Source organism: Tachyglossus aculeatus, chromosome 6, assembly GCF_015852505.1.
Source record: "Tachyglossus aculeatus isolate mTacAcu1 chromosome 6, mTacAcu1.pri, whole genome shotgun sequence".
Classification (NCBI taxonomy): domain Eukaryota; kingdom Metazoa; phylum Chordata; class Mammalia; order Monotremata; family Tachyglossidae; genus Tachyglossus; species Tachyglossus aculeatus.
The window spans coordinates 37,613,707-37,639,401 of record NC_052071.1 but is presented as its reverse complement, the minus strand read 5'-3'; the positions used below and the strand labels follow the sequence as shown (position 1 = coordinate 37,639,401).

Below are 25,695 nucleotides of genomic sequence, written 5' to 3'. Positions count from 1 at the left end.
GAGAAGAGGGGCGGGACACCCCAAGCTAACAAATGTTTTTGTTTTATCTCTCCTTCTGACATGCCAAACTTTCAGGGCCAATTGAAACCGACCAAGTGGGTGGAGCTGAAGGGGCTATATTAGCTTTTGGCGATTAGTAGTGAGCGTTCGTCCTCAGTGCAGGGCAACAGGTACGTACTTTATCGGATTTCACCGCCACCCGGAGAGGTGTGGGTTGGGAGGTTTTCTTGTTGCGGCCTTCTTGCGTGCCTGTCTGTTGCTCAGCTGCTCTTTTAAAGTTTTTCTTATGCCAATTAACTGCATATCTTTCTAACTTTCATTTATAAGCATCCTTTCCTAGGGTCCTAGGGAGGTCTGGAAGCTCTAGGGTGACTCGGTTTAATTTAATGTCAACCTGGCTGTTAGGGCGTCTGTCCGACAAATTGAACGCCTACCGTCCGTTTCCTTCCGTCAACTGCCCAAATGACAGGCTGACCGTTTTTGAACTGGAGGGTTGTCTGGAAACTCTCCGGCTTGAAGGGGTTTAAATGGGATGGCATGGGCTCTGAAAGTAAATTTGGGGTACAGAACTGCCCGGGTTCTTCTTAGATGGCTTGAGGTCAACATCCCAAACCGAAGCCAAAGGGATAGAGGGGGAAGGAGGTGAAACTTCATTGCAGAGAAGCAGTGACCACTTCCCCTTTAGCAGCTAACTGACTATTGCAAATAAGGGACAGCACACTTGGTTTAGGCAATGTGTGACATTTAAAGCATTTCTTAGCCCGTTGTATATTTGAGATACAGTGGTCTTTAAGTGGGGATATTTTGGTATATATCACTGTGTTTCCATTAGACCTTCTGGGGAGATTTAGGAGCCCCATGCAGAAAGGTTTTAGTAAGGTGACTCTCAATAGCATCAGTTTTCTTCTTTTCCGCAGAAATTCCAATATCATGGAGCTAAAGGTGCCCCAAGCCAGAAAAGACCTTTCCAAATTCAGTCTCCATCCAGAGAGAAACATTAATCGTTAAGTGATATTCATTAAGTCCCCTCATGCTCCTGGCACTTTTCCAGACTCTCCAGAGTTGTTTGTTATTAGTTTGTCATAAGAGGCAGTGTTAAAATTAAAAGAATACGAAGATGAGCTAGGAACTCTGCAGCAAGAAATAGTCTGTCCTGCTTTTTCCGCACTGTACTTCCCCTTGTTCTTCTCATGACCAAAATGAGACCGGGGAGAAGAAAAAAGAGAAGGAAATAGCTATTAAATAATATTCTGCAATGGGATGAATTGAATATGCGGGAAAATTCTCTGGATGGGGCTTGAAACCTAAATCGTTTAAACAGGATGTTGACTATAAGTTCGTTGTGGGCAGGGAGTGTGTTGGTTTATTGTTAAAGTATACTCTCCCAAGTGCTTAGTACAATGTTCTGTGCACAGTAAGCGCTCAATAAATGCGATTGATTGTGTTGCTCCTAAGTTCAAGGAGTTGGTGGTTGTCCAGATACAGGTCAGCGCACAGAAGGGTTGTACAGGTGGAGTAGGGGCGTAATGAGGTAGTGTGAAGGATCTAAAAATTGCTTTTTTCTCACCCAGGTAAACTTTACAGGTTCCAAAAATGCTCATTGCCCTCCGGTTGCCAGCACCGGACAGTTAAGTCATTCAGCTTCTTTTTTGAAATTTCAGCCATTTCCCGCAGTTTCTCCCTCTCTTCAGAATATAGTATTGGCACAGATCGAGTCCCAGTCAGCTGAGTAGCTGCCTCACCCAGCTTCCAGGGAATGCTTCACAGCTGTATTTCCAGGAAAGGGGGTCCCCTCCCCTTTACCAACCCCAACTCTATCCCATCGATCCAACTTGAAAATAGATCTTGGTGACTTCTGCACTAATCATCCCACAGACCACGAAAGGACCCAGATTCTGGTGGGTGTGTACAGAGAGAGATGATTCAGAAAGGGCTTATCTAGTGCAGACACACGGGCTCCCATGTCAGCTAGAGCCCCTGGAAATACCCCTGGGATATTGACGCCCCAGTTAGGGACTTCTTTTCAATCAATCAATCATATTTATTGAGCGCTTACTATGTGCAGAACACTGTACTAAGCGCTTCGCTTTTCAGCCATCATTCCAACCCTAGAGACCTTCCCTTCACTCAGAAAAAAATGTGCCAAGGGCTAGAGAGAAAGAAAAGAACTAGTTTCTCCCCTTCCAATCTGTCTTTCCCCTCCTCCTAACTCCTCTAACCACCCCCCGCCCCGGGCACAGTGTTGACTGTGGCTTTTGATGAGAGGAAAACTTTCTAGGGAACTTTTGGACTTAATAATTATAATAATAATGGTATTAAGCGCTTACCATGTGCAAAGCACTGTTCTAAGCACTGGGGAGATACAAGGTGATCAGGTTGTCCCGCGTGGGCCTCAGAGTCGTAATCCCCATTTTACAGGTGCGGGAACTGAGGCGCAGAGAAGTGAAGTGACTTGCCCAAAGTCACACAGCTGACAATTGGTGGAGTCGGGATTTGATATATGATACTTGATATTTGGTACCTGTATATATGTTTGTACATATTTATTACTCTATTTATTTTACTTGTACATATCTATTCTATTTATTTTATTTTGTTAGTATGTTTGGTTTTGTCCTCTGTCTCCCCCTTTTAGACTGCGAGCCCGCTGTTGGGTAGGGACTGTCTCTAGATGTTGCCAACTTGTACTTCCCAAGCGCTTAGTACAGTGCTCTGCACACAGTAAGTGCTCAATAAATACGATTGATCGATTGATTGATTTGAACCCATGACCTCTGACTCCAAAGCCCGGGCTCTTTCCACTGAGCCACGCTGCTTCTCTGACTTTGTCGGAATATCCAGGATGCACGAAATATGATATTTGCTTGTGGCGGGCAGAGAATGTGTCTACCAATTTCATATTGTACTCGCCTAACCACTTACTACAGTGCTCCGTATACAGTCAGGGCTCAATAAGTATGATTGATTTTTGTTCGTTGGTGACAACCTCCGATATAGGGAAAACCCAGACCTTGTTTCAGTTTTGAACTCAGGATTGCTAGAGAGCGAATAGGCATAATGGATTTAGCTCCGATTAGTTGAAACTGGACTGCAAGAGGACGGTAAAATTATCGCCCCACGACTTTCTGCTCTATGTGATCTAGACACACAGTCATAAAATGTCATCCAATCAATCAATCAATCAATCAATCAATCGTATTTATTGAGCGCTTACTATGTGCAGAGCACTGTACTAAGCGCTTGGGAAGTACAAATTGGCAACACATAGAGACAGTCCCTACCCAACAGTGGGCTCACAGTCTAAAAGGGGGAGACAGAGAACAGAACCAAACATACCAACAAAATAAAATAAATAGGATAGAAATGTACAAGTAAAATAAATAAATAAATAAATAAACAGAGTAATCCAGATGAGAGCCGAATCCCCAGCTGCTTTTCTGAGAGAATCACTACATTGTGGAGTCACACCTGGAGTCAGTAAAAGGTGGAAAAGATGCTGTTACCTTACAGGGAAAGACATCGCTTAGCAAAATCCCAAGCTTGTAGCTAGGAAGATTGGACAAAGATTTTTATTTTTGCATGGTATTTAAGTGCCTACTATGTGCCAGGCACTGTACTAAGTGCTGAGGTAATAATAATAATAATAATAATAGCATTTATTAAGCTCTTATTATGTGCAAGGACTGTTCTAAGCGCTAGGGAAGTTACAAGGTGATCAGTTTGTCCCACGGGGGGCTCACAGTCTTCATCCCCATTTTACAGATGAGGGAACTCAGGCCCAGAGAAGTGAAATGACTTGCCCAAAGTCACACAGCTGACAAGTGGTGGAGTCGGGACTTGAACCCATGACCTCTGACTCCAAAGCCCGTGCTCTTTCCACTGAGCCACGCTGCTTCTCCCAAGCTAACCAGGTTGGGGATTGTCCATGTCCCACATGGGGCTTACAGTCCATTTTACCCCATTTTACAGATGAGGTAACTGAGGGACAGAAAAGTTAAGTGACTTGCCCGAGGTCACACAGCAGACAAGTGGCAGAGCTGGGATTAGAATCCAGGTCTTTCTGACTCCCAGGCGTCCGCTCTACCCGCTAGACCACGCTGCTTCTCATCTGAATGAATCTGAGGGAACATCCGATCTGAGTGAATGTCCAGAAGAAACTTGATCATAGTGCGATCTCCCTGTAAGAGCTGTAAGGAAATAGGAAATTATGGTCACACTCTGAGCAGTGCCATTGTTGGGTCAGGCCAATTAACTGTTCGTCCTTGTATTCTGTTTCCTGTAATAATGATGTTATTTGTTAAGCGCTTACTATATGCCAAGCACTGTTCTAAGCGCTGGGGTAGATACAAGGTAATCAGGTTGCCCCACGTGGGGCTCACAGTCTTCATCCCCATTTTACAGATGAGGGAACTGAGGCACAGAGAAGTGAAGTGACTTGTCAAAAGTCACACAGCTGACAAATCCCGGCTCCGCCAATGGTCAGCTGTGTGACTTTGGGCAAGTCACTTCACTTCTCTGTGCTTCAGTTACTCCATCTGTAAAATAGGGATGAAGACTGTGAGCCCCCATGGGACAACCTGTTCACCTTGTAACCTGCCCAGCCCTTAGAACAGTGCTTTGCACATAGTAAGGGCTTAATAAATGTCATTATTATTATTAAATGGTGGAGCCAGGATTAGAACCCACGACCTCTGACTCCCAAGCCCGGGCTCTTTCCACTGAGCCACGCTGCTTCTCAATAGTAGCAAAAGGGTCTTTTGAGGAATCCTATGATGGTTGCTCTTCTTGACCGTATGTGTGAAGACGATCATCTCACCTCCTTCACTTTTCCCTATAGATTTCCCTTTCGGTAGTCCATTTATTTATCCAAACTCTTTCCTATTTTTAGCCCCCAAAGCTCCCTTTGGGAGTAAATTCTATAGGATGGCCACCTGCTGTCTCAGCCCTCAAAGTTTGTAAATCCTAATGGATCCGTTGATCAGCTGGGTCCATCCAAAGCAATGCAGTATTCTGGCAGTGGCAGCAAAGAATTTGGGGGAGAACAGTGTTATTAAACTGTTATTAAACTATTTGATTGGACTTGTGGGACGTAACCATACCAACTCACTGGGCTATTTGATCATTTTAGTTAAGTCCCATGAGCCTTGTGTCCAGGTTCAGCATGTTTCATCTCTTTTGCTTGTCTAAAGTGACCCAACTGCACAGTTAATAATGAATAATGTTAATAGAAAATGTTTAGGGACAATGCCCCTCCTAGGATCCTGTGTCCTGGGTTCCTGACTTCTAGAAGTCTATCAGTCCTTTTAAATCAGGGATGGGGATCCTTAAAGAGGGTGGGCTGAGTCCTGTTCTTCAGAAGATTGGCTGATTCCAACTGTATATATTGAACCAATTCGCGCTTGAGAAAATATAACTGAGGCATCATATAAGAGGGGATGGAGGAGAAATTATTATTATTATCATTGGAAAATGATATTTCATTGCAAGCAAATCTCAGAAACGCTGATGCTCAGGGAAGGTCAGGGAGTATTATCTGAGGACAGCTTCTTACTTACAAACTCTTGGGTAGCATTAATTTTAGAAAGATGATCCAGGCAGTATGGACTGGAGAAGGAAAAGAGACCAGAGGCAGGGAGACCAAAGAAGAGGTTGATGCAGTAATCTAGCCGGGATATGATAAGCACATGAACCGGGGTGATGGCTGTTTTAGACGGAGATGAAAAGATGGATCCAGTAAACATTGAGGATGGAAGACTGACAAGAATTAGCAACAATCTGAACAAGAAAGTTGAAAGAGGGAGAAGAGTCAAGGATAACGCAAAAAATTCAGGCTTTTGGGTTAGGTAGGCTCGTAGCATTGTCTACTGTTCTGAAAATGATGGAGGAGTGGATTGGGGAGGGAAGATGAGGAGTTCAGCTTTAGACATATTGAGTTTAAGGCGCCAGCAGGACATTCATGTTGAGGTTCCTTGGAGGCAAGATAGCAGGGGACCTGAGAGAGGGGAGCCAGCGAAATAGATAGTAGTGGTAGTTTTCTGCGTAGAGGTGATAGTTGAAGTTTTGGATTTTTTAATGATATTTCTTAAGTGCTTACTATGTGCCAGGCACTGTACTAAGCAATAGGATAGATACAAGCTAATCAGGTTGGACATAGCCAATGTTTTATGTGGGGCTCACAGTCTTAGTCCCCATTTTACAGAAGAAGTAACTTGGGCATGGAGAAATTGAGTAACTTGCCTAAGACCACACGGCATAGAAGTGGCAGAGTGGGATTTGAACCCAGGCCCTCTGACTCCCATGAGTCAGAAGTTCATGGGAGCAGATGAACTCTGAGAGGGAGTAAGTGTAAAGGAGAGTAGGGGACCCACAGTAAGGGAGTGAGAGGCATAAGATGACCCAGTGACAGAGGCTGAGAAAGAAGCCGGAGAGATAAGAGGAGAATCAGGAGTGAACTATGTCAGTGAAAAAAAGGTTTGGTGGTTATCATTATCTCTTCATTGACAATGCCCCTTTTGGACATGAAAGATCAAAACTACTGTGCTAAGCTGAGACTCCAACTTGATTTTATTTCCAGTAAGAATAGCAAAGGGAGCTGGGACATTGAGAAATTTCATTCATTCAAGTTTATGCTGCCCTATTTCTCCTCTCCCTTCCCCACCCTTACCCCGGCTCTTGATTTTTTTTTTTTAAGTGACCTTGGAGGAGCACCTCTCAATAGCTTTCTGCGTAAGAGCAGCCCAATCAGTCAGTCAGTTGTATTTATTGAGTGCTTACGGTGAGCAGAGCACTGAATAAAAATAACAGTGGAATTTATTAAGCACATACTATGTGCCGGGCACTGTACAGCACCGGTATCGATACAAACAAATTGGGTGGACACAGTCCCTGACCCACACGAGGCTCACAGTTTTAATCCCCATTTTACAGATGAGGTAACTGAGGCACAGAGAAGTGAAGGGCCTTGTCCAAGGTCACACAGCAGACAAGTGGCGGAGTCATGGACAGGGAATGTGTCTGTTGTTGTATTGTACTTTCCCAAGCCCTTAGAACAGCGCTTTCCGCCCAGTAAGCACTCAATAAGTACAGTTGAGTGAGTGAATGAATGGTTGGAGTCGGGATTAGAAGCACTGAACCGCTTGGGAGAGTGTCCCAAGGGAGTTGGGAGACCTGTTCCCTGCCCACACGGAGCTTAAAATTAAGATTCTTGTTCTAATTAACTTGCTTTTCTCATCTGAGAAGGTACAGGGAGTTAATTTCTGGGGCTTTGGGAAGGGCCAGTCTCCTCACCGACATCCCCGGTGTCTAGGATTGATTGGTTAATGACTCGTCTGGGAAGGTAGGAATCATCGCTAATGGCAATACCCTTACTTGGATTTTTCTCTTTTCTCCCTGCTCACCCAGGAGCCAAACTTGACGGCATGGCTACATTTCTTCAACGCTGCCCGGCAGTAGCCCGGGATCACCCAGCCTTCATGCATAAGGCCCGGGCCATACTGGTCAATAGTGCCCAGCGCTGTCCAGTCATGGTGGCCAGGAGCTTGTCTGGTTCTGATGTGGATCTCAAGGAGATGAAGGCGGCTTCCCAAAATCCTGGTGAGAAGAGAGGGGAAGGCCCGCATCCTACACCCCTCTTCATTGTTTCCCTATTTGCAGAGCTGTCTTTGAATGTTTTGCCATTGGGGAGGGAGGTGCAGACACAAAAGAGGCTGAGATGAATAATAGGTCATTGGTGACAGTGCTTGGCAAGAATGCTTGCTCAGTATTTAATAATAATAATGATGATGGTATTTGTTAAGCGCTTACTATGTGCAAAGCACTGTTCTAAGCGCTGGGGGATACAGGTTGTCCCACGTGGGGCTCACAGTCTTAATCCCCATTTTACAGATAAGGGAGGGAACTGAGGCCCAGAGAAGTGACTTGACTTGCCCCAAGTCACACAGCTGACAATTGGTGGAGCCGGGATTGGAACCCATGACCTCTGACTCCAAAGCCCGGGCTCTTTCCACTGAGCCACGCTGCTATTTGGAGAATGGCAATGAGGGGATGAGTTTCTTCAACCTTCCAAAGACACCTAGACACCTCAGGAGAGTGGGAAAAGAGTTACTGTCCCGGCCCTCAACCTTGAGGTGTTTGGTCCTGATCTATTCATTCATTCATTTTCATTCAGTTGTATTTATTGAGCACTTACTGTGTGCAGAGCACTGTACTAAGCTCTTGGGAAGTACAAATTGGCAACATATAGAGACGGTCCCTACCCAACAGCGGGCTCACAGTCTAGATGGGGGAGACAGACAACAAAATAAAACATATTAACAAAATAAAATAAATAGAATAGTAAATATGTACAAGTAAAATAGAGTAATAAATCTGTACAAAAATATATACAGGTGCTGTGGGGAGGGGAAGGAGGTAGGGTGGGGGGAATGGGAAGGGGGAGAGGAAGGAGGGGGCTCAGTCTGGGAAGGCCTCCAGACTGAGGAGGCCTTAACTGTACCCCAGTTAATCTGAATCTAGGATTCCAAGTGTGTAGGAGGTTGGACTCCCTTTCATATTGAGAATGTGCCTGACTTCAAAGCTGTCAGTCATTCTCTCCGCAATGCTGAATGGAACAGACTGAATCGAGGCAAATTTGGAGGATGGTAGAGCTGACCAGGGTCTAGACTAGACCAATTGCAGGTCAAGAGACTTTCAGGGCTATGGGTTCAAAACCTCTTGCCAAAACTAACATATTTTTAAAGCTTAATAGTAAGCAGCGTGGCTCAGTGGAAAGAGCACGGGCTTTGGAGTCAGAGGTCACGGGTTCAAATCCCGGCTCTGCCACTTGTCAGCTGTGTGACTTCGGGCAAGTCACTTAACTTCTCTGGACCTCAGTTCCCTCATCTGTAAAATGGGGACTAAGACTGGGAGCCCCCCCTCCGTGGGACAACCTCATCACCTTGTAACCTCCCCAGCGCTTAGAACAGTGCTTTGCACATAGTAAGTGCTTAATAAATGCTGTCATTATTATTATTATTATCCAAAAAGCCCAACTCAGTATTTTCCCATTTTTCCAGCCTGCCTGGGTTTCTGTCTTCTCGGTTACTTCCATTTATTCACTCTGAGAAAAGCCTAATGGAATTATCCAACACCAACAAAGGATGGCTTTACCTCTGTCTCAAATTGGAGGGGTATTACGGGGAAGAGGTTGACCAGTTGTTCTCCCTGTATTCATAATCAAATAATAGGAAATAAATTGAAAATAAAGCAGGAGAAATTTTGGTTGAATATAAGGAATGATTTCCTGACCCAAAGGTGATGAAAACCTGGACAGAGGTTGTGGAATCTTCACTTCTGGGTAACTTTTAAGAAAAGGAAAAAGCCACCATCTGCCCTGGATGCCCTGCAAAGGACAGATTCTATGATGTTGTAATGTTGCTCTGGTTTAGGGACTCCTTCCCAGGCCAAGGTAGGTCATTGCCCCTTCATGGAGTCGGAACTGCAGCATGGGAAGAGCAAGATAGTACAGAAGGCACGCCTGGAGGTTCAGGAGGATGTAAAGACGTTCAAATCAGGTATAAAGTAATTTAGTTCCTCTGTGTCTGTTTTTCTGTGTACGACATGAGAATAATACCTGTGGGTGGCTCCAGGTGATTGTGATTTATTTACTACCTTACTCTTCTCTCCACACCAAACGTCTCTACCAACCTCCGTCACCAATAAACACCCTTCTCTGTTCTGTACCTCAGATCCTCTCAGTTCCCTCCTGCTGGAAGTCCAGTCCAGCCTGAAGAAAAAGTTCCTTGGATCTGCCGTGTCAAAGGTCATGCCTGATCAGGTCACCCACCTGATCCAGGACAATATGCCAGGTGAGCTAGCTAGGTGTTCTCCACGTTGGGGAGAGGCAGGGGTAGAGAAGAGAGGTAGAGGAGAGGAAGGTCAGAATAGACCTAGGAGAAGAAGGCTACTTAGGCACATGGTATCTCTTGGATTTTCCCAGTCCCAGGTTCTAAGATGTTAGCTTCACATTCTGACGCTGATTATTTTAATTAATCCATATTTGGTATTTATGGAACACCTACTATAAGGAGCTATGTGCTAAGCATTTGGGGGCATACACGAGAAGCAGAAAGCATGGTCCCTGCCCTTTACGGAAGTACAGTCTAATGGTTGTTATTGAAATTGCTCGCATCTGCAGCAGTCAGGCCCAAGCAGTTGGATTTTTGCCCACTCTCAGGGCCTCAAGGGTCTTGGGGTCTTTGGCCTTTGGAATGGCAGCGATAGGGTTGATGGAAGACTGACCCAGTGGGAAGTGTCTCGCTTCATCCAACTCCTCTCTGCTATTCCCAGGAGGCAAAACTTTCAGTTATGATAAGTTCTTCGATGCTAAGATCATGGAGAAGAAGGATGATCACACGTACCGAGTGTTCAAGACCGTGAATCGCAAAGCTGATGCCTATCCCTTTGCCGAGGACTTCTCCGAATCTCTCGCAGACAAGAAAGAGGTGTCCGTCTGGTGCAGTAATGATTACCTGGGCATGAGCCGGCATCCCCGGGTTCTGGAAGCCACCTCGTGAGTATCTGGGGTCCGGTTCCTTGAACGGATCTGCCAGAACTGACCCCCTTTCCCCTCCCCTGTAGCCCCACCCCTGCCAAAGATCTCCTTCTGCCATCGACACGGGCATATGCCTTTGATTGTGGGTTAGAAAAGGTGCCGCAATTGATGGTTCAAATTTCACAAGGCAATGTGAGAGGCTTCTGTAGTCTAGGAAACGGTAGCGACCAAGTGAGATTATTGTAAAACAGATTTTCTGGTACATTTTGACCAAGAATGATTCCGATCGTGGAGAATATGAATAATCAGATGAAATTGGGTTTTGTTCTGGGTCCACTTTGGGAGCAGGGGTGTGGAGGGACTGTATTAGTTAGTTTAGTTAGTTGGATGGCAATATTACGTTCCCACCATTTTTCTAAAAGAAGAGTAAGCTGACTTTCCTCCCCCAGAATACAAAAAGGAAGGAGAGTAGTCAAGCACAAATTTAGAAACCTTTATTTATGTATCTCTATAGTATTTGTTAAGCACTTACTGTGTGCCAGGAGCTGTGCTGGAGTACATAATATAATGGCATTTATTAAGCGCTTACTATGTGCAAAGTACTGTTCTAAGTGCTGGGGAGGTTACAAGGTGATCAGGTTGTCCCACGGGGGGCTCACAGTCTTAATCCCCATTTTACAGATGAGGTAACTGAGGCCCAGAGAAGTTAAGTGACTTGCCCAAAGTCACACAGCTGACAATTGGCAGAGCCGGGATTTGAACCCATGACCTCTGACTCCAAAGCCCGTGCTCTTTCCCACTGAGCCACGCTGCTTCTCTATAATAATAATATAATAATAATATAATAATAGTGATGGCGTTCGTTAAGCGCTTATGATGTGCAGAGCACTGGTCATACGAGGCAGACAGGTTAGACACAGCCAGTGTCCCACTTGGGGCTCACATTCTCAGTCCCCATTCTACAGATGCACAGAAGTCAAGTGACTTGCCCAGGGCCACACAAGAGACAAGTGGTGGAGCCGGAATTAGAACCCAGGTCCTTCTGACTCCCAGCGCCGTGCTCTACCCACTAGGCAACACTGCTTCTGTCACTCCTTTAAACACTGCTGCCCTGGTCAGCCTCGACCTGAACTTCCCACTCCTTCCTGGGAACTTCTCTGGTATTAATAACTCTTCCATGCTGGGGCCTCCTTTTTTCTCCCTCTGGAGGGAGACGGACACATCCGCCCGTTTCAAGACCCACCCCTCTCATTCTGTGACTTTCCACTTGTCTCTTGTGTGACCTTGGGCAAGTCACTTGACTTCTGTGCATCTGCAGAATGGGGATTAAGAATGTGAGCCCCAAGTGGGACACTGGCTGTGCCTAACCTGTTTGCCTTGTATGAACAGTGCTTTGCACATTGTAAGCGCTTAACGAATGCCATCACTATTATTACATACTCCAGCACAGCTCCTGGCACATAGTAAGTGCTTAACAAATGCTGTGATAGTGGCACAGATGGCCACTATCCTCCAAGAACTTACTTTTCCATATCTTTCCCTAGCCAAACCCAGCACTTGCAGCCACCTGAGGCCAGGGTTAACTTCAGCTTCCCGGGAGAACAGTTGCCCCCTCCATCCCATCAGCCTCTTCAGATCCCATGTGTGTAAACTCTGGTTTTGCCGGTTTATTCAACTGGCTTTGTGTATTTGGAATTTTGTGTCCAGAGACTGGTTTTTACAGTGCTTCTCTTATCATTTCCCAAATGCCTAGGACAGAGCGCTCTCCACACACAGCAGCCATTTAGCAGATGCCGCTACTGCTGCTGATGTCGTTCATAGCTAACCTCTTCTTACTTCTTCCTTCTGAATCTTCCGTCATGCCCTTCCTACCTTTAGGAGAAACACACTCTGATATAAACGCTTAGTAAATATGATTAAGTGACTGACCAATGGTATTATCCTTTTCCTCTTAGCTAGTTGATACCTGGGTTCTCCTCTCAGCACCTCAGTAGCTTAATAATTGTGTGTAAGTGCTTGCTATGTACTAAATACTGTACTAAATTAGTACATTAGTAAAATTAGTACTACTGTACTAATACTGTACTAAGCTCTGTACTAAATACTGGGGTAGATACAAGATAATAAGGCTCCACATGGAGCTCAGAGTCTAAGTAGGAGGGAGAGCGGGTATTGAATCCCCATTTTACAGATGAAGGAACTGAGGCACAAGAAGTGACTTGCCCAAGGTCACACAGTAGAGCCAGGAGTAGAATCCAGGTCCTCTGACTGTCAGGCCCATGCACTTTCCACTAAGCTATAGTGCTTCTTCTTCTTTGTTCTTTATGTGGCACTTTCCTGCTTAAGGTAACCCATTTTCTAAAGTCCCCAGAAAAGTTCTAATGTTGTGTCTTTCCTTTAAAGATGCTCAAAATGTTTCTCAGGTGTAATCTTATTTACCCCTACACTATCTCTGGGAGACAGTGTAGGGGTAAATAAGATTATATATGAGAAACATCTCTGGGAGACAAATGGCCCAGAAGGGGAACTAAGGCACTAAAAAGTTGTGACGCCCTGGGCCAGTCGGTAAGTTGTCAGCTGCCTAAAACCCCCTGACCTCTGGACAATCCCTCTGCCCCTTAGACCAACATTGTCCCAAGATTAATCAGTGGAGGAGGGCTAGACGTGGGCATCTTAAAGCCTGAGAGAACACCTCTCACTTTCTCCAGGGAGACCCTACAGCAGCATGGGGCTGGAGCTGGCGGTACCCGGAACATCTCTGGTACCAGCAAGTTCCACGTGGACCTGGAGATTGAGCTGGCCGACCTGCACAAGAAGGACGCAGCCCTACTCTTCTCCTCCTGCTTCGTGGCCAATGATTCCACCCTCTTCACCCTCGCCAGGATGTTGCCAGGTAAACAGTCGCCCCTCCGGTGAGAGGATGGGTCTGCCCTGAACTACAAATCAAGGTTACTAGAAAGAGTACACACCCGGGTGGGTTAAACCAAATCAGACTGGATGTGGGAGGATTTTACCCTCTCCAAGTGGCTTGAAATAATGATGGGGTTGTTTCTCATGGCATGAACGCAATCCCTGTTGGCTCCACAGTTTCTCCCCTGCAGGATAGGGGGTGGGGTGCCTTATGCAGCCTTCCCCAAGAGCGCGAAACCCTCCATATCAGAACGTGGCATAATGCCAAGGATGACCAGAGAGAAAAGAAGTAACGAGAGTTATTAGATTGTGAACCCTGTGTAGGACAGGGACTGTATCCAACCTACTTAACTTGTACCTACCCCGGTGTTTATAAAAGTGTTTGACAAATAGTAAGCACTCAAGAAATGCCATGAAAAGAAAAAGGAAGCAGATGAGGTTCCCTGCTTCTGGCGTCTGGGAGCTCTTGCCATTCCTGAGCGGAGTGGGATGGGGGTGGGAAGTCTTCCTTTGGCTCTATCCAAGAAAGAAGGAAAAGCTGTCAGATTGTGTGCTTTGTCCAACCACTGCCTGTCCTATTCTGTGTGCCTGACCTGTGTATTTTACCTTGTGAATGTTAGGAAAGCTGCAGGCCTAGTGGAAGGAGCCCAGAGCTGGGCATTAGGAGATCTGGGTTCTAATCCCATCTCCACTACTTGCTTGCTGTGTGATTTAGGGGAAGCCACTTAACTTCTTTTTGGCTCAGTTTCCTCATCTGTAAAATGGGGATGAAATACCTGTTCTCCCTCCCATTTATACAATGAGCCCCAAGTGGGACAGGGGTTGTGTCCTACCTATCTTGTGTCTACCCCAATGCTTTGTACAGTGCTTCACCTACTGTAAGTGCTTTGCAAATATCATTATTATTATTATCACCTCTCTGTCCAGAGAAAGGGCAGTGGGAGAAGGCTAGTGTCAGTGCAGGACTCTGAAAAGCCAAGGTGGAGTTGGGAGGGCAATCTTAACCCAGGCTGGTTATCTGTTGCCTCTCTGCAGGGTGTGAGATTTACTCCGATTCCGGGAACCACGCGTCCATGATCCAGGGCATCCGCAACAGTGGCGTTCCCAAGTTTGTCTTCCGGCACAATGACCCAGCCCACCTGGAGGAACTGCTGAGGAACTCCAACCCTCAGACTCCCAAGATCGTGGCCTTTGAGACTGTCCACTCCATGGATGGTATGTGCGGGGCCCTGCAGGGTGCTTGGTATTACTCAGCCCCTTCCAGCCGTGCCACGTCTACCAGCTGTGGGCAAAGAGCCTGGTTTCTTCCAGCTTCATCGAGAGGGAAGCCAGAGAAGAGCGCGAGCCTCCTACCTAGAATCCCGGCATGCAATCTTCAATCCTTGGGGTCCTGAATAGGGAGGGTCCCCAACCTCAGAGAGAGGAGGGAGACCTAATGGGGATGGCAGTACTAGTAGTAGTAACAGTATATATTAAAGAACTCTCTGTGTGCAAAGCACTGTTGGGGAAAACTGCAAGCAGTGTTGGGGAAAAGTACACAGTCTTTGGCTTTTAAGGGGCTAAAATAATAATAGTAATAATTGTGGTATTTAATAATAAGCGCTTACTATGTGCAAAGCACTGTTCTAAGCGCTGGGGAGGATGCAAGGTGATCAGGTTGTCCCACGTGGGGCTCACAACATTAATCCCCATTTTACAGATGAGGTAACTGAGGCACAGAGAAGTGAAGGGACTTGTCCAAAGTCACGCAGCTGACAATTCGCAGAGCTGGGATTTGAACCCATGACCCCTGACTCCCAAACCCGTGCTCTTTCCACTGAGCCAGACTGCTTCTCAAGTGTTTCTTCTAAAGTGCTTCTTATAAGCACTGCTTACAAGCTTATTTGTTAATTGCATACTGTAGTAAGTGCTGGGGTGGTTACAAGAAAATTGGGTAGGATACAGTCCCCGTCCCACAGGGGGGCTCACGGTTTTAATCCCCATTTTACGGATGAAGTAACTGAGGTCCGGATAAGTGGTGACTTGCCCAAGGTCACACAGCAAATAAGTGGCAGAACCGGAATTAGAACCCAGGTCCTTCTGACTCCAAGGCCCGTGCTCTATCCACTGGGCCATGCTGCTCATGATCAAAGAATAAGTCAGGGAGGGTTGGTGATGGACACACAAAGAAAGATGAAGCAATAATAGAAAAACCACATCAAAAGACAAAGCCAAGAATAAATTCCATTAGCAGCAACAGAGCATTGTGGGTAAAGGGGAAGTTTCCTGTTCTTTCCTGCCCAGGCAGGGTTCTTCAGGGACCAAGAGTCCCAACAATCAATCAGTCAATCAGTCATATTTATTGAGTGCCAACAGCCATGACCACATCCACCCCAGCCCCAAGAGCACAGGCTTGGGAGCCAGAGGTCATGGGTTCTAATCCCGGCTCTGCCACTTATCAGCTGGGTGACCTTGGGCGAGCCACTTGACTTCTCTGCGCCTCAGTTACCTCATCTGGAAAATGGGGATTAGGTCTGTAAGCCCCTTGAGGGACTACCTGATGACCTCGTATCTACCCCAGCGCTTAGAACGGTGCTTGGCACATAGTAAGCGCTTACCAAATACCATCATCAGCGGTCCACAGGCTGTGCGCTGGTGCCTCGTCCTCAGGATGGGGGAACGGTGGCCGAGGTGAACTTCCGGGTGGCGGGTCTTTTGCTCCCTATGGGAGGAATGGCTGGGTCTTGCACTGCCGTTGTCCTCATCCCCTTATCCTGTCGCTCACCGGAGCTCTGAGGGTGGAGAGGAGCTCTCTTTGGAACAGCAGGTCGGCCGCCCTCCCTTTCTCTCCCACCTTGCCCCCTCAGGTGCCATCTGTCCCCTGGAGGAGATGTGCGACGTGGCCCACAAGTACGGTGCTCTCACCTTTGTGGATGAGGTCCATGCCGTCGGCCTCTACGGGGCACGGGGCGCCGGAGTCGGGGAGCGTGACGGCATCATGAACAAAATGGACATCATATCCGGAACGCTGGGTGAGTGGGACGATAGCCGGGATCTGTTTGGCTTGATTCTTCCTGACTCTGCTGGAAAATCAGGGGAGGTGCTAGTAAGCGTGTGACATGGGTCTCCTGGTCATTTTGGGGTGGGGGGCGTGGGCCCCTGATCAGAGGCGTGGGGCTAGGGGGCCACCAATTCTGTGGAGGTGAAGGGAGCCCCTCACCACAGCCTTTATGGCAGGGTGACCAACCCCTGAAGTCAGAATGGGCGATCAAATGCCAGTTCCTCTTTTTGCCCGTGGCTCCTCAGTCTGGCCGGGGAACTAGGCAAGATTTTTCTTGTCTTCGCTGGATTCTAGGCTCCTTCTCACCCCCATCCCATCCAGACAACCGGAGGCCACCCCTTGAGGCCGGTGATGCCCAGCCACTGAGCCTCTCCTAGGGCCTAAGGACTGTCCTCAGCCTCCAGAACCCAAGCAGCAGCGGCCTGAATTCAGCCAGCCTATCTGGGCTGGGCTCGGTTGCCGCTGCCATGTGGCTGGTAACAACAGAGGATTAACAGCATCATCATCATCATCATCAATCGTATTTATTGAGCGCTTACTATGTGCAGAGCACTGTACTAAGCACTTGGGAAGTACAAATTGGCAATATATAGAGACAGTCCCTACCCAACAGTGGGCTCACAGCAGTAAGAACGGTACTAATAATGATATTTAGTAAGCGCTTACTATCTACAAAGCACTGTGTGGTACCCTGGGGACGTTTCCAAATAAACTGAGTTCTTCAGATTAGGTCCTTCCCTCCTATGGCTCACCATTGCAATGGGGATAAGCAGAATGTAAGATAGCCGTGAAATACAAAACAACATAAATGATGAATTGTGCAGTCCATGATAAAAATGTCAAGTACTCTTTGGTTTTTCTTCTTGTTAGCGGCGGCCGAAGGGTGTTTGATGGGAGCGGCGGGATGGTAGAGGAAGGTTTTCTGATTCTCTGAGGATTCTGTCAATGTAATGCTGTCCCAGTTTCCCACAGCATGGGTAGTAGCCCTTGGGGACAACTCCAGGTGGAATTCCAAGTAAAGTCTCCCCCTCTCTCTCTCCTCTCCCCCTTCCCTTTTCCACTCTTTCTGCTATCTTCCCCTTTATTTCCCTTCCTTTCTGTCCTCTTTTCCTTCTTCTCCTCCTGTACTCCCCTCCCCGGCCCCCCACCTTCCCAGCTCCTCTTCCATTTTTCCCTTTCTTTTTTCTCCTTTCTCCCCACAGGGCATCCCCTTACCCTTTCATGACCTGGGTTCCCAAAGCCATTTAGGATTGAGGAATCTCTACTATCGGAAAGGCCTGATTCACAGCCAGGCCAGGTGAGGAAATGTCAGGGGAGCAAAGTTCCCTCCCAACGTATCACCCACCGAAGCTACTTCTGCCTTCAGCTGGTAGCTGGGGGATGGATGTCACAAGCCCCTGCTCTCTTGAGCTCCTCCTGCCCACCCCAGTCACCGAAAATTCAGAGGAGGGTGAGGACTGGGCCCTGAAGTATGGTTGTGTCATATGCACAAACAGGGTCAGACCCACCCCTGTCATTCCAACATCATCCATGTATACTGTTTTCCGTGGGGTAGTCCACCAGTGGAAATTGTCAGTGATGGTGGGAGGCAGAGTAGAAAACCTGGGTAATCCACACCTGGCCTCAAAACAACCATGACCCCTGGCAGATACGGGTCAGTGGACTAGAGAGAGCTTTGCATTGTGGCTGTTAATCAGCCAACTACATTCTGGAAAAGCAGTGTGGCCTATTGGAAAGAGCACGAGCCTGGGACTTGTCTGCTGGGTGACCTTGGACAAGTCATTTAACTTCTCTGTGCCTCTGTTTCCTCGTCTGTAAAATGAGGCTTCTACAGCTGTTCTCCCTCCTCCTATAAACCCCATTTGGTACAGGGATTTCATCCAACCTGATTAACTTGTAGCTACCCCAGAACTTTTAGAACATAAGCTCTGTAGAATATAGTAGGCCCTTAACAAATGCCATAGTCATCATCGTCATCATCAGTGATTTTTTTTTTTTTACTTTTGTTGTGGTATTTTCCACATAGGGGCTGGTCACACACACTCATACACACTCTCCCTGAGATACCACAAAGGAACTATCTGGGAGGGGGTGCTCCAGTGTTAATAATAATAATAATAATAATAATTTTGGTGTTTAAGCGCTTACTATGTGCCAAGAACTGTTCTAAGCACTAGGGAGGATACAAAGTAATCAGGTTGTCCCATGTGGGGCTCACAGTCTTAATCCCCATTTTACAGGTGAGGTAACTGAGGCACAGAGAAGTTAAGTGACTTAATAATAATGGCATTTATTAAGCGCTTACTTTGTGTATATATGTATATATGTTTGTACATATTTATTACTCTATTTTATTTGTGCATATCTATTCTATTTTATTTTGTTAGTATGTTTGGTTTTGTTCTCTGTCTCCCCCTTTTAGACTGTGAGCCCACTGTTGGGTAGGGACTGTCTCTATATGTTGCCAACTTGTACTTCCCAAGCGCTTAGTACAGCGCTCAGCACACAGTAAGCGCTCAATAAATACGACTGATTGATTGATTGATTGCAAAGCACTGTTCTAAGCACTGGGGAGTTTACAAAGTGATCAGGTTGTCCCACGTGGGGCTCACAGTCTTAATTCCCATTTTACAAATGAGGCACAGAGAAGTGAAGTGCCTTGCCCAAAGTCACACAGCTGACAAGTGGAGGAGCCGGGATTTGAACTGATGACCTCTGACTCCAAAGCCTGGGCTCTTTCCACTGAGCCACGCTGCTTCCCTGTGACTTGCCCAAAGTCCCACAGCTGACGAGCGGCGGAGCCGAGATTTGAACCCATGACCTCTGACTCCCAAGCCTGTGCTCTTTCCGCTGAGCCATGCTGCTTCTCTAAATGTTAGCATTTTGGTTGAGGTCTTCTAGACTGTGAGCCCACTGTTGGGTAGGGACCGTCTCTATATGTTGCCAACTTGTACTTGTAGAGAAGCAGCGTGGCTCAGTGGAAAGAGCCCGGGCTTTGGAATCAGTGGCCATGGGTTCAAATCCCGGCTCCAATTGTCAGCTGTGTGACTTTGGGCAAGTCACTTCACTTCTCTGGGCCCCAGTTACCTCATCTGGAAAATGGGGATTGACTGCGAGCCCCCCGTGGGAAAACGTGATCACCTTGTAACCTCCCCAGTGCTTAGAACAGTGCTTTGCACATAGTAAGCACTTAATAAATGCCATTATTATTATTATTATTATTGTACTTCCCAAGCACTTAATACAGTGCTCTGCACACAGTAAACACTCAATAAATACGATTGATTGATTGATTGGAAAGCCCCGCTGATAATAAGAGACATGGAAGAGAAAGGTGAACTATTAAACCAGCAGGTAAAATCAAAGTCCAGTCCTTGCCCCTTCCCAGAGCACCGACAGGGTGGTCAGAGCAGTACTTATTGTTCAGAGTCGAGGCATTAGTGACCCAAATTTGATTCCCAGCCTGCAGCCCGCTAGAGAGACACTAATGGAACACGTATATCTGAGCATTTGGCCAGAGCAATTGAAAGGGATCTGCTCCCGGCAGAGCGGCCTTCCTAACCCCCAAATCGTCATCCTCGTCTGGCCAGGCGGCGTTGTCTCAGAGACCCCACCCGGCCCCCTCCCTCCTATCTGGCCCTGCAGAGGCCAAACCTGGCAGGGGAGCTCTCTCCGAACTTCCTAATCTCGCGGAGCATCCGCTCTTCTCTGGGCTATGGTGTTATCAGCCTCGTCTGCCCAGCCTCCTTGTCACAGGAGGGTTTCAGAGTGTGAAGGAAAGAGTCACAAGCTTTCCCCAAATCCCTCTGTGGAGAACTCCCTGAGCATGCTCCGAGCAGCCGCGCCCAGCAGCAATCCAGGAGAGCGTTCCCCCCTTGGAGCAAGAGGGATAGGATTCTGGCATGGTTTCCTCCGGGCAGCCCTGCTATGAAAGACTCAGGCCACCCTCAATCAATCGATCGTATTTATTGAATACTTACTGTGCGCAGAGCACTGGACTAAATGCTTGGGAGAACACATTCCCTGCCCACCTTCCAAATGAAGACTCACTCCTCACGCTCCCAAGCAGAACCGGGTCTGTCCACCCTCAGTGTCCGGCTGGTGGTTCCCAACCTTGCCCTGTGGGGAGGGATCAGACAGCTTTTATTGAGTGGCTGTCAAGGAGGAAATGCAAGGACAAGATCCGGCTGTGCAGGGGCTAACCGTTGAATAGGAGAAGTGAGAAACACTCAGTCTCCGGGTTGGTTTTCGAAAGAATGCACTCTCTGGTCTGTTCTTCTATCAACCCTTTTCCTATCTTAAATAACCCCTGCTCTCCCAGGTCTGGAGAGGCCCGATTAGGTCATACCTAGTCCCAACCTCTCCCGCCCCAGAGAGCCTTAACCACCACCTGTGGCAGCCCCAAGTGCTTGCTCAAGAAACTAACCCTTAGTCACGGCCCAGCCAGTCTTTCCTGATTCTCCCCGAACTGCCAGAAACCGACTAGTTCTTTCATCTCAGCCCCCGCAAGTCCTCCGTGAGCATCGTGTCCCACTGGTTGGTGGTGTAAAAATGATCAACCTTGGGTTTTCGGGTTTGGAGACCCTCTCTCCCCTCCACACTAACCGCCCCCACCGTCCCCTTGTCTCCTGAACAGGCAAGGCCTTCGGCTGCGTGGGTGGCTATGTGGCCAGCACCCGGGATCTGATCGATATGGTGCGCTCCTACGCCGCCGGGTTCATCTTCACCACCTCCCTGCCCCCCATGGTGCTGGCGGGGGCTCTGGAGTCCGTGAAGATCCTGAAGAGCGAGGAGGGGCAGGCCTTGCGTCGGGCCCACCAACGCAACGTCAAGCACATGCGCCAGTTGCTGATGGATAAGGGGCTTCCCGTGGTCAGCTGCCCCAGCCACATCATCCCCATTCGGGTAAGAGCTCTGGCCCTCCTGAGGCTTCCCGGCTTCCCAGCGGGCTCTCCGGAGGGTCGGGCCTCTTAATAACTCACCCCGGCCAATTTCGGAGTTATGGGGTGAGGGTGATTAAAATCACACAGGGGGATTACTGGAAAGGCCAACGTGAACTCAGGGTGTTATTATGGTTTGTTACCAGAACAAGAGATCTCCAGGAAAATGCCTCTGAGCCTCGGACAGTTGTGGGGATGATTCAGGGGTGGAGACTTTTTTAAAACTCTGGGTCTGCAGAGTCAGTGCGGGACGCGTTCCGTAGGGATCACAAAGGCCCCACGGAAAGGAATTCTTGGTGCTTTTTAAGCACTTGTCTCCTGATCTCTAAAGTTCAGGGAACGAATCGCGATAGAGTCTTTTAGACTGTGAGCCCACTGTTGGGTAGGGACTGTCTCTATATGTTGCCAGTTTGGACTTCCCAAGCGCTTAGTACAGTGCTCTGCACATAGTAAGTGCTCAATAAATACGATTGATGATGATGATGATAGAGGTTGTAGGGGAAGCCTGCAGACCGTAAGCTCTTTATGAGCAGAGATCGCATCCACCAACTCGGTTACTTTCCCAAACTCTTAGTACAGCGTTCTGCACACAGCAAACGATCAATTAATAATGATCAGCTAAAACCACTGATTTATTGCCAGTCAATCAGTGGTATTCACTGAGTGCTTATTGTACACTAAGCACAATAGAGTAAGTAGACCGTATCCCTGCCCTGTTTAGAGGGCAGCCAGTGAGTATAAAGATAAGCACATGAGTGCTGTGGGGGTGGGAGGAAAGATGAGTACCTAAGTGCTTAGGGCGTGCAGGCATAAGTGCACAGGCGGAGTAGGGAGGGAAAAAGGATTGTCTTCCATTAAATATTTTAGGTGGGTGACGCCGAGCTGAACAGCAAGGTGTGCGACATCCTGCTCTCCAAGCACAACATCTACGTGCAGGCCATCAACTACCCAACCGTACCTCGAGGGGAGGAACTGCTGCGCCTCGCCCCTTCTCCGCACCACACCCCACCGATGATGGATTATTTTGTGGGTGAGCACTTCGCTTGTCCCCCTGTTCGGCAGTTGCCAGGGACTTAGTACGTGCCGGGTGGACAGGACTATTAAGTGAAGTGGTAACTTGGGCTTACTGGAGTTCAGCCCGGCCCCGCTCTGTATTTTTTTATGGTATTTGTTAAGCACGTACTATGTGCCAAGTGCTGTCCATTCATTCATTCACTCAATCGTATTTATTGAGCTCTTACTGTGTGCACAGCACTGTACTAAGCGCTTGGGAAGTACAAGTTGGCAACATCTAGAGACCCAACAGTGGGCTCACAGTCTAGAAGGAGGAGACAGAGAACAAACATATTAACAAAATAAATAGAATAAATATGTACAAATAAAATAAATAAATAGAGCAATGAATCTGTACAAACATATTCATTCATTCACTCAATCGTATTTATTGAGCGCTTACTGTGTGCAAAGCAGTATACTAAGCGCTTGGGAAGTACAAGTTGGCAACATCTAGAGACGGTCCCTACCCAACAGTGGGCCCACAGTTTAGAAGGGGGAGACAGACAACAAAACAAAACATATTAACAAAATAAAATAGAATCAATATGTACAAATAAAATAGGGCAATAAATACATACAAACATATATTCATTCATTCATTCAATCGTATTTATTGAGCGCTTACTGTGTGCAGAGCACTGTACTAAGCACTTGGGAAGTCCAAGTTGGCAACATCTAGAGATGGTCCCTACCCAACAGTGGGCTCACAGTCTAGAAGCGGGAGACAGACAACAAAAAAAAACATATTAACAAAATAAAATAAATAAGCAGTAGGGTTGAGGTAAGCTAGTCAAGTTGGACACAATCCATGTCCCACATGGGGCTCACAGTCTTAATCCCCATTGTACAGATGAGGTCACTGAGGCCCAGTGAAGTTAAGTGAGTTGCCCAAGGTCACATAGCAGACAAGTGGCAGAACTGGGATTAGAACCCAGGCCCTTTGATTCCCAGTCCCGTGCTGTAGCCACTACACTGTACTGCTTCTCTAAACAGTGCTTTGCACATAGTAAGCACTTAATAAATGCCATTATTATTATTATTATTCTCTAGTATTCATTCATTCAGTCAGTCATATTTATTGAGCGCTTACTGTGTGCAGAGCACTGGACTAAGCGCTTGGGAAGTACAAGTTGGCAACATATAGAGACAGTCCCTACCCAACAGTGGGCTCACAGTCTAGAAGGGGGAGGCAGAGAACAAAACAAAACATATTAACAAAATAAAATAAATAGAACATGTACAAATAAAATAAATAGAGTAATAAATACGTACAAACATATATACAAATATACAGGTGCTGTGGGGCGGGGAAGGAAGTAAGGCGGGCGGATGGGGAGGGGAAAAAGGGGAGAGGAAGGAGGGGGCTCAGTCTGGGAAGGCCTCCTGGAGGAGGTGAGCTCTCAGTAGGGCTTTGAAGGGAGGAAAACAGGCGGAAGCTAGGCAAAATTCGCAGGGAAGGAGCCCTGAGGACCCTGCTTAGTACAGTAAGTGCTCAATAAATACCATTGATTGATTGACCCCTCCATTAGCCCCCTCACTGTCTTTTCCTCCTTCTCTTTTCAGCAGATGTTTTTATGTGTTTGGGGGATGATGATGGGGGCGTGTGTGTCTGCCTGTCTGTCTGTCTCTCCTACCTGGATCTATTTCTCTGGTCACAGATCTCTCTCTGGGCCTGGCTTTCACTGTCTCTGTCTCGCTTTCCTGCCTTTTTCTCTCCCCGAATCCCAGATCCCCAGTCCCACTTGGAGTTCCCCCAAATACCATCATTTTATCCAACCAACACCCAGAGTATGTCACCCGGGTCTGTGTCTCCAAATCCTGGAGAAAAGGGTCAGGGTGAAGTCATCTCTCTAGGGAGACATCTAAAAGCGTGGGTCGATGGATCAGCTGAAGATGATTCAAATAGACTTGGTTGGCGGGAGGGGAGTTTAGGGGGAAGGTCAAGTCCGGAACATAGCCATACGTTCAATGATCCCTTCTCTGTCTCTGGCTTCCCCTAGAGAAACTCCTGGAGGCCTGGGAAGAAGTGGGGCTGCCCCTGAAAGAGCCTTCCTCTGCCGAGTGCAACTTCTGCCGCCGACCCGTGCATTTTGACCTCATGAGTGAATGGGAGCGCTCCTACTTCGGGAACATGGGGCCCCAATACGTCACCATGTATGCCTGAGACCAGATTCCTGCCTGGTCAAAACCCTCCCGCCGGTATCCTTCGTTCAATCGTATTTTTTGAGCGCCTACTGTGTGCACAGCACTGTACTAAGCGCTTAGTATCAATCAGTTGGTACCCAACCCACTGAGTCCTGTTTTCCTTGCAGCAGCCGAGTGTCCTGATATTTAACGAGTGCCTCCCTAGGGTTCTAAACTCTGAGGGATGATCTCACTGGGGTTTCTAAGAGTTTCCGATAATAAAGTGCATTGTCCTGGCCCAAGGCCTCTTGTTTTCCCAAAATGGATGATCAAAGGAAGATGGGGTTCTAGCATGGTCCCCACTACGATCAGACCCCCTAATTATCACTCTCCGGATAGTCTCTTGCCTACTGCGCTAGAGTACATTTATTTGCAGGTAAGGCAGGGGGTTAGTCACAGAAATTGAAAGGAAAGATTCAGCTATAAAATTCCATAAGCCACCTGACATACTTCCCGGAGCTCTTTCATTCCCAGAAGACTTATGTGCTAAATGAGAATTGCTTCTGGGTAGTTCTGCTCTCTGAATTTTTACTTCTTCGGCCATCGTTTACTGGTTCCTATGTTTCTTTCTTCCGCCCAGTCACCTCCGAGATTTTCCTCCCTCCATTATTCCTCTTCACATTTCACCAAGCCCTTGTTAGAAATCCTTGTCATGCAAATTTCTATATAGTTCCCATTAACATATCCCCTCCTCCACTACCTTCACTGGTAATCTGTATTTAAATTTTACATTTACCTTTTGATTTTAAAAGTAACCCAAAGAACTTTCTTTGATATAGTCTCCAGGTATATCCACTTCCTGTTTCCTTTGTCTGTTTGAATCAAATGTCCTAGAAGCACTGTTTCTGAAATAATCTGCAACTATTTCTGCAAGTAGAGCAGCATTTGGAGACTTTTTATCCCATCCAGAATGATCTTTCTAAAGTGCAGGGGTCTGTTCATTATGCCCATATGGGATTATATCAATTATTGATTGTATATTATAGATTGATTATATCAATATTGCAAAAGCCAAACCGTACCATAGGAAATTC

At 47.2% G+C, this 25,695-nt stretch overlaps 1 protein-coding gene across 1 annotated transcript; it reads left to right on the top strand.

Moving 5' to 3' along the window:
- Positions 1-83: 83 nt before the first annotated feature.
- On the top strand, positions 84-25,537 carry ALAS2 (5'-aminolevulinate synthase 2). Its single transcript, XM_038748297.1, has 11 exons — positions 84-170; positions 7,402-7,593; positions 9,426-9,551; positions 9,726-9,845; positions 10,327-10,549; positions 13,240-13,424; positions 14,477-14,656; positions 16,288-16,452; positions 21,118-21,386; positions 22,289-22,451; positions 24,478-25,537. Exons 2-11 carry the CDS (start codon positions 7,419-7,421, stop codon positions 24,639-24,641), a joined length of 1,770 nt encoding a protein of 589 aa, XP_038604225.1. The 5' UTR covers positions 84-170; positions 7,402-7,418; the 3' UTR covers positions 24,642-25,537.
- Positions 25,538-25,695: the final 158 nt, after the last annotated feature.

Bases quoted from the DNA above. Each gene is read 5' to 3' on its own strand.
- ALAS2 (XM_038748297.1), top strand. From the start codon at position 7,419: ATGGCTACATTTCTTCAACGCTGCCCGGCAGTAGCCCGGGATCACCCA. The intron at 13,425-14,476 runs GTAAACAGTCGC...GCCTCTCTGCAG, and splicing joins CCTCGCCAGGATGTTGCCAG to GGTGTGAGATTTACTCCGAT. The intron at 22,452-24,477 runs GTGAGCACTTCG...GGCTTCCCCTAG, and splicing joins GATGATGGATTATTTTGTGG to AGAAACTCCTGGAGGCCTGG.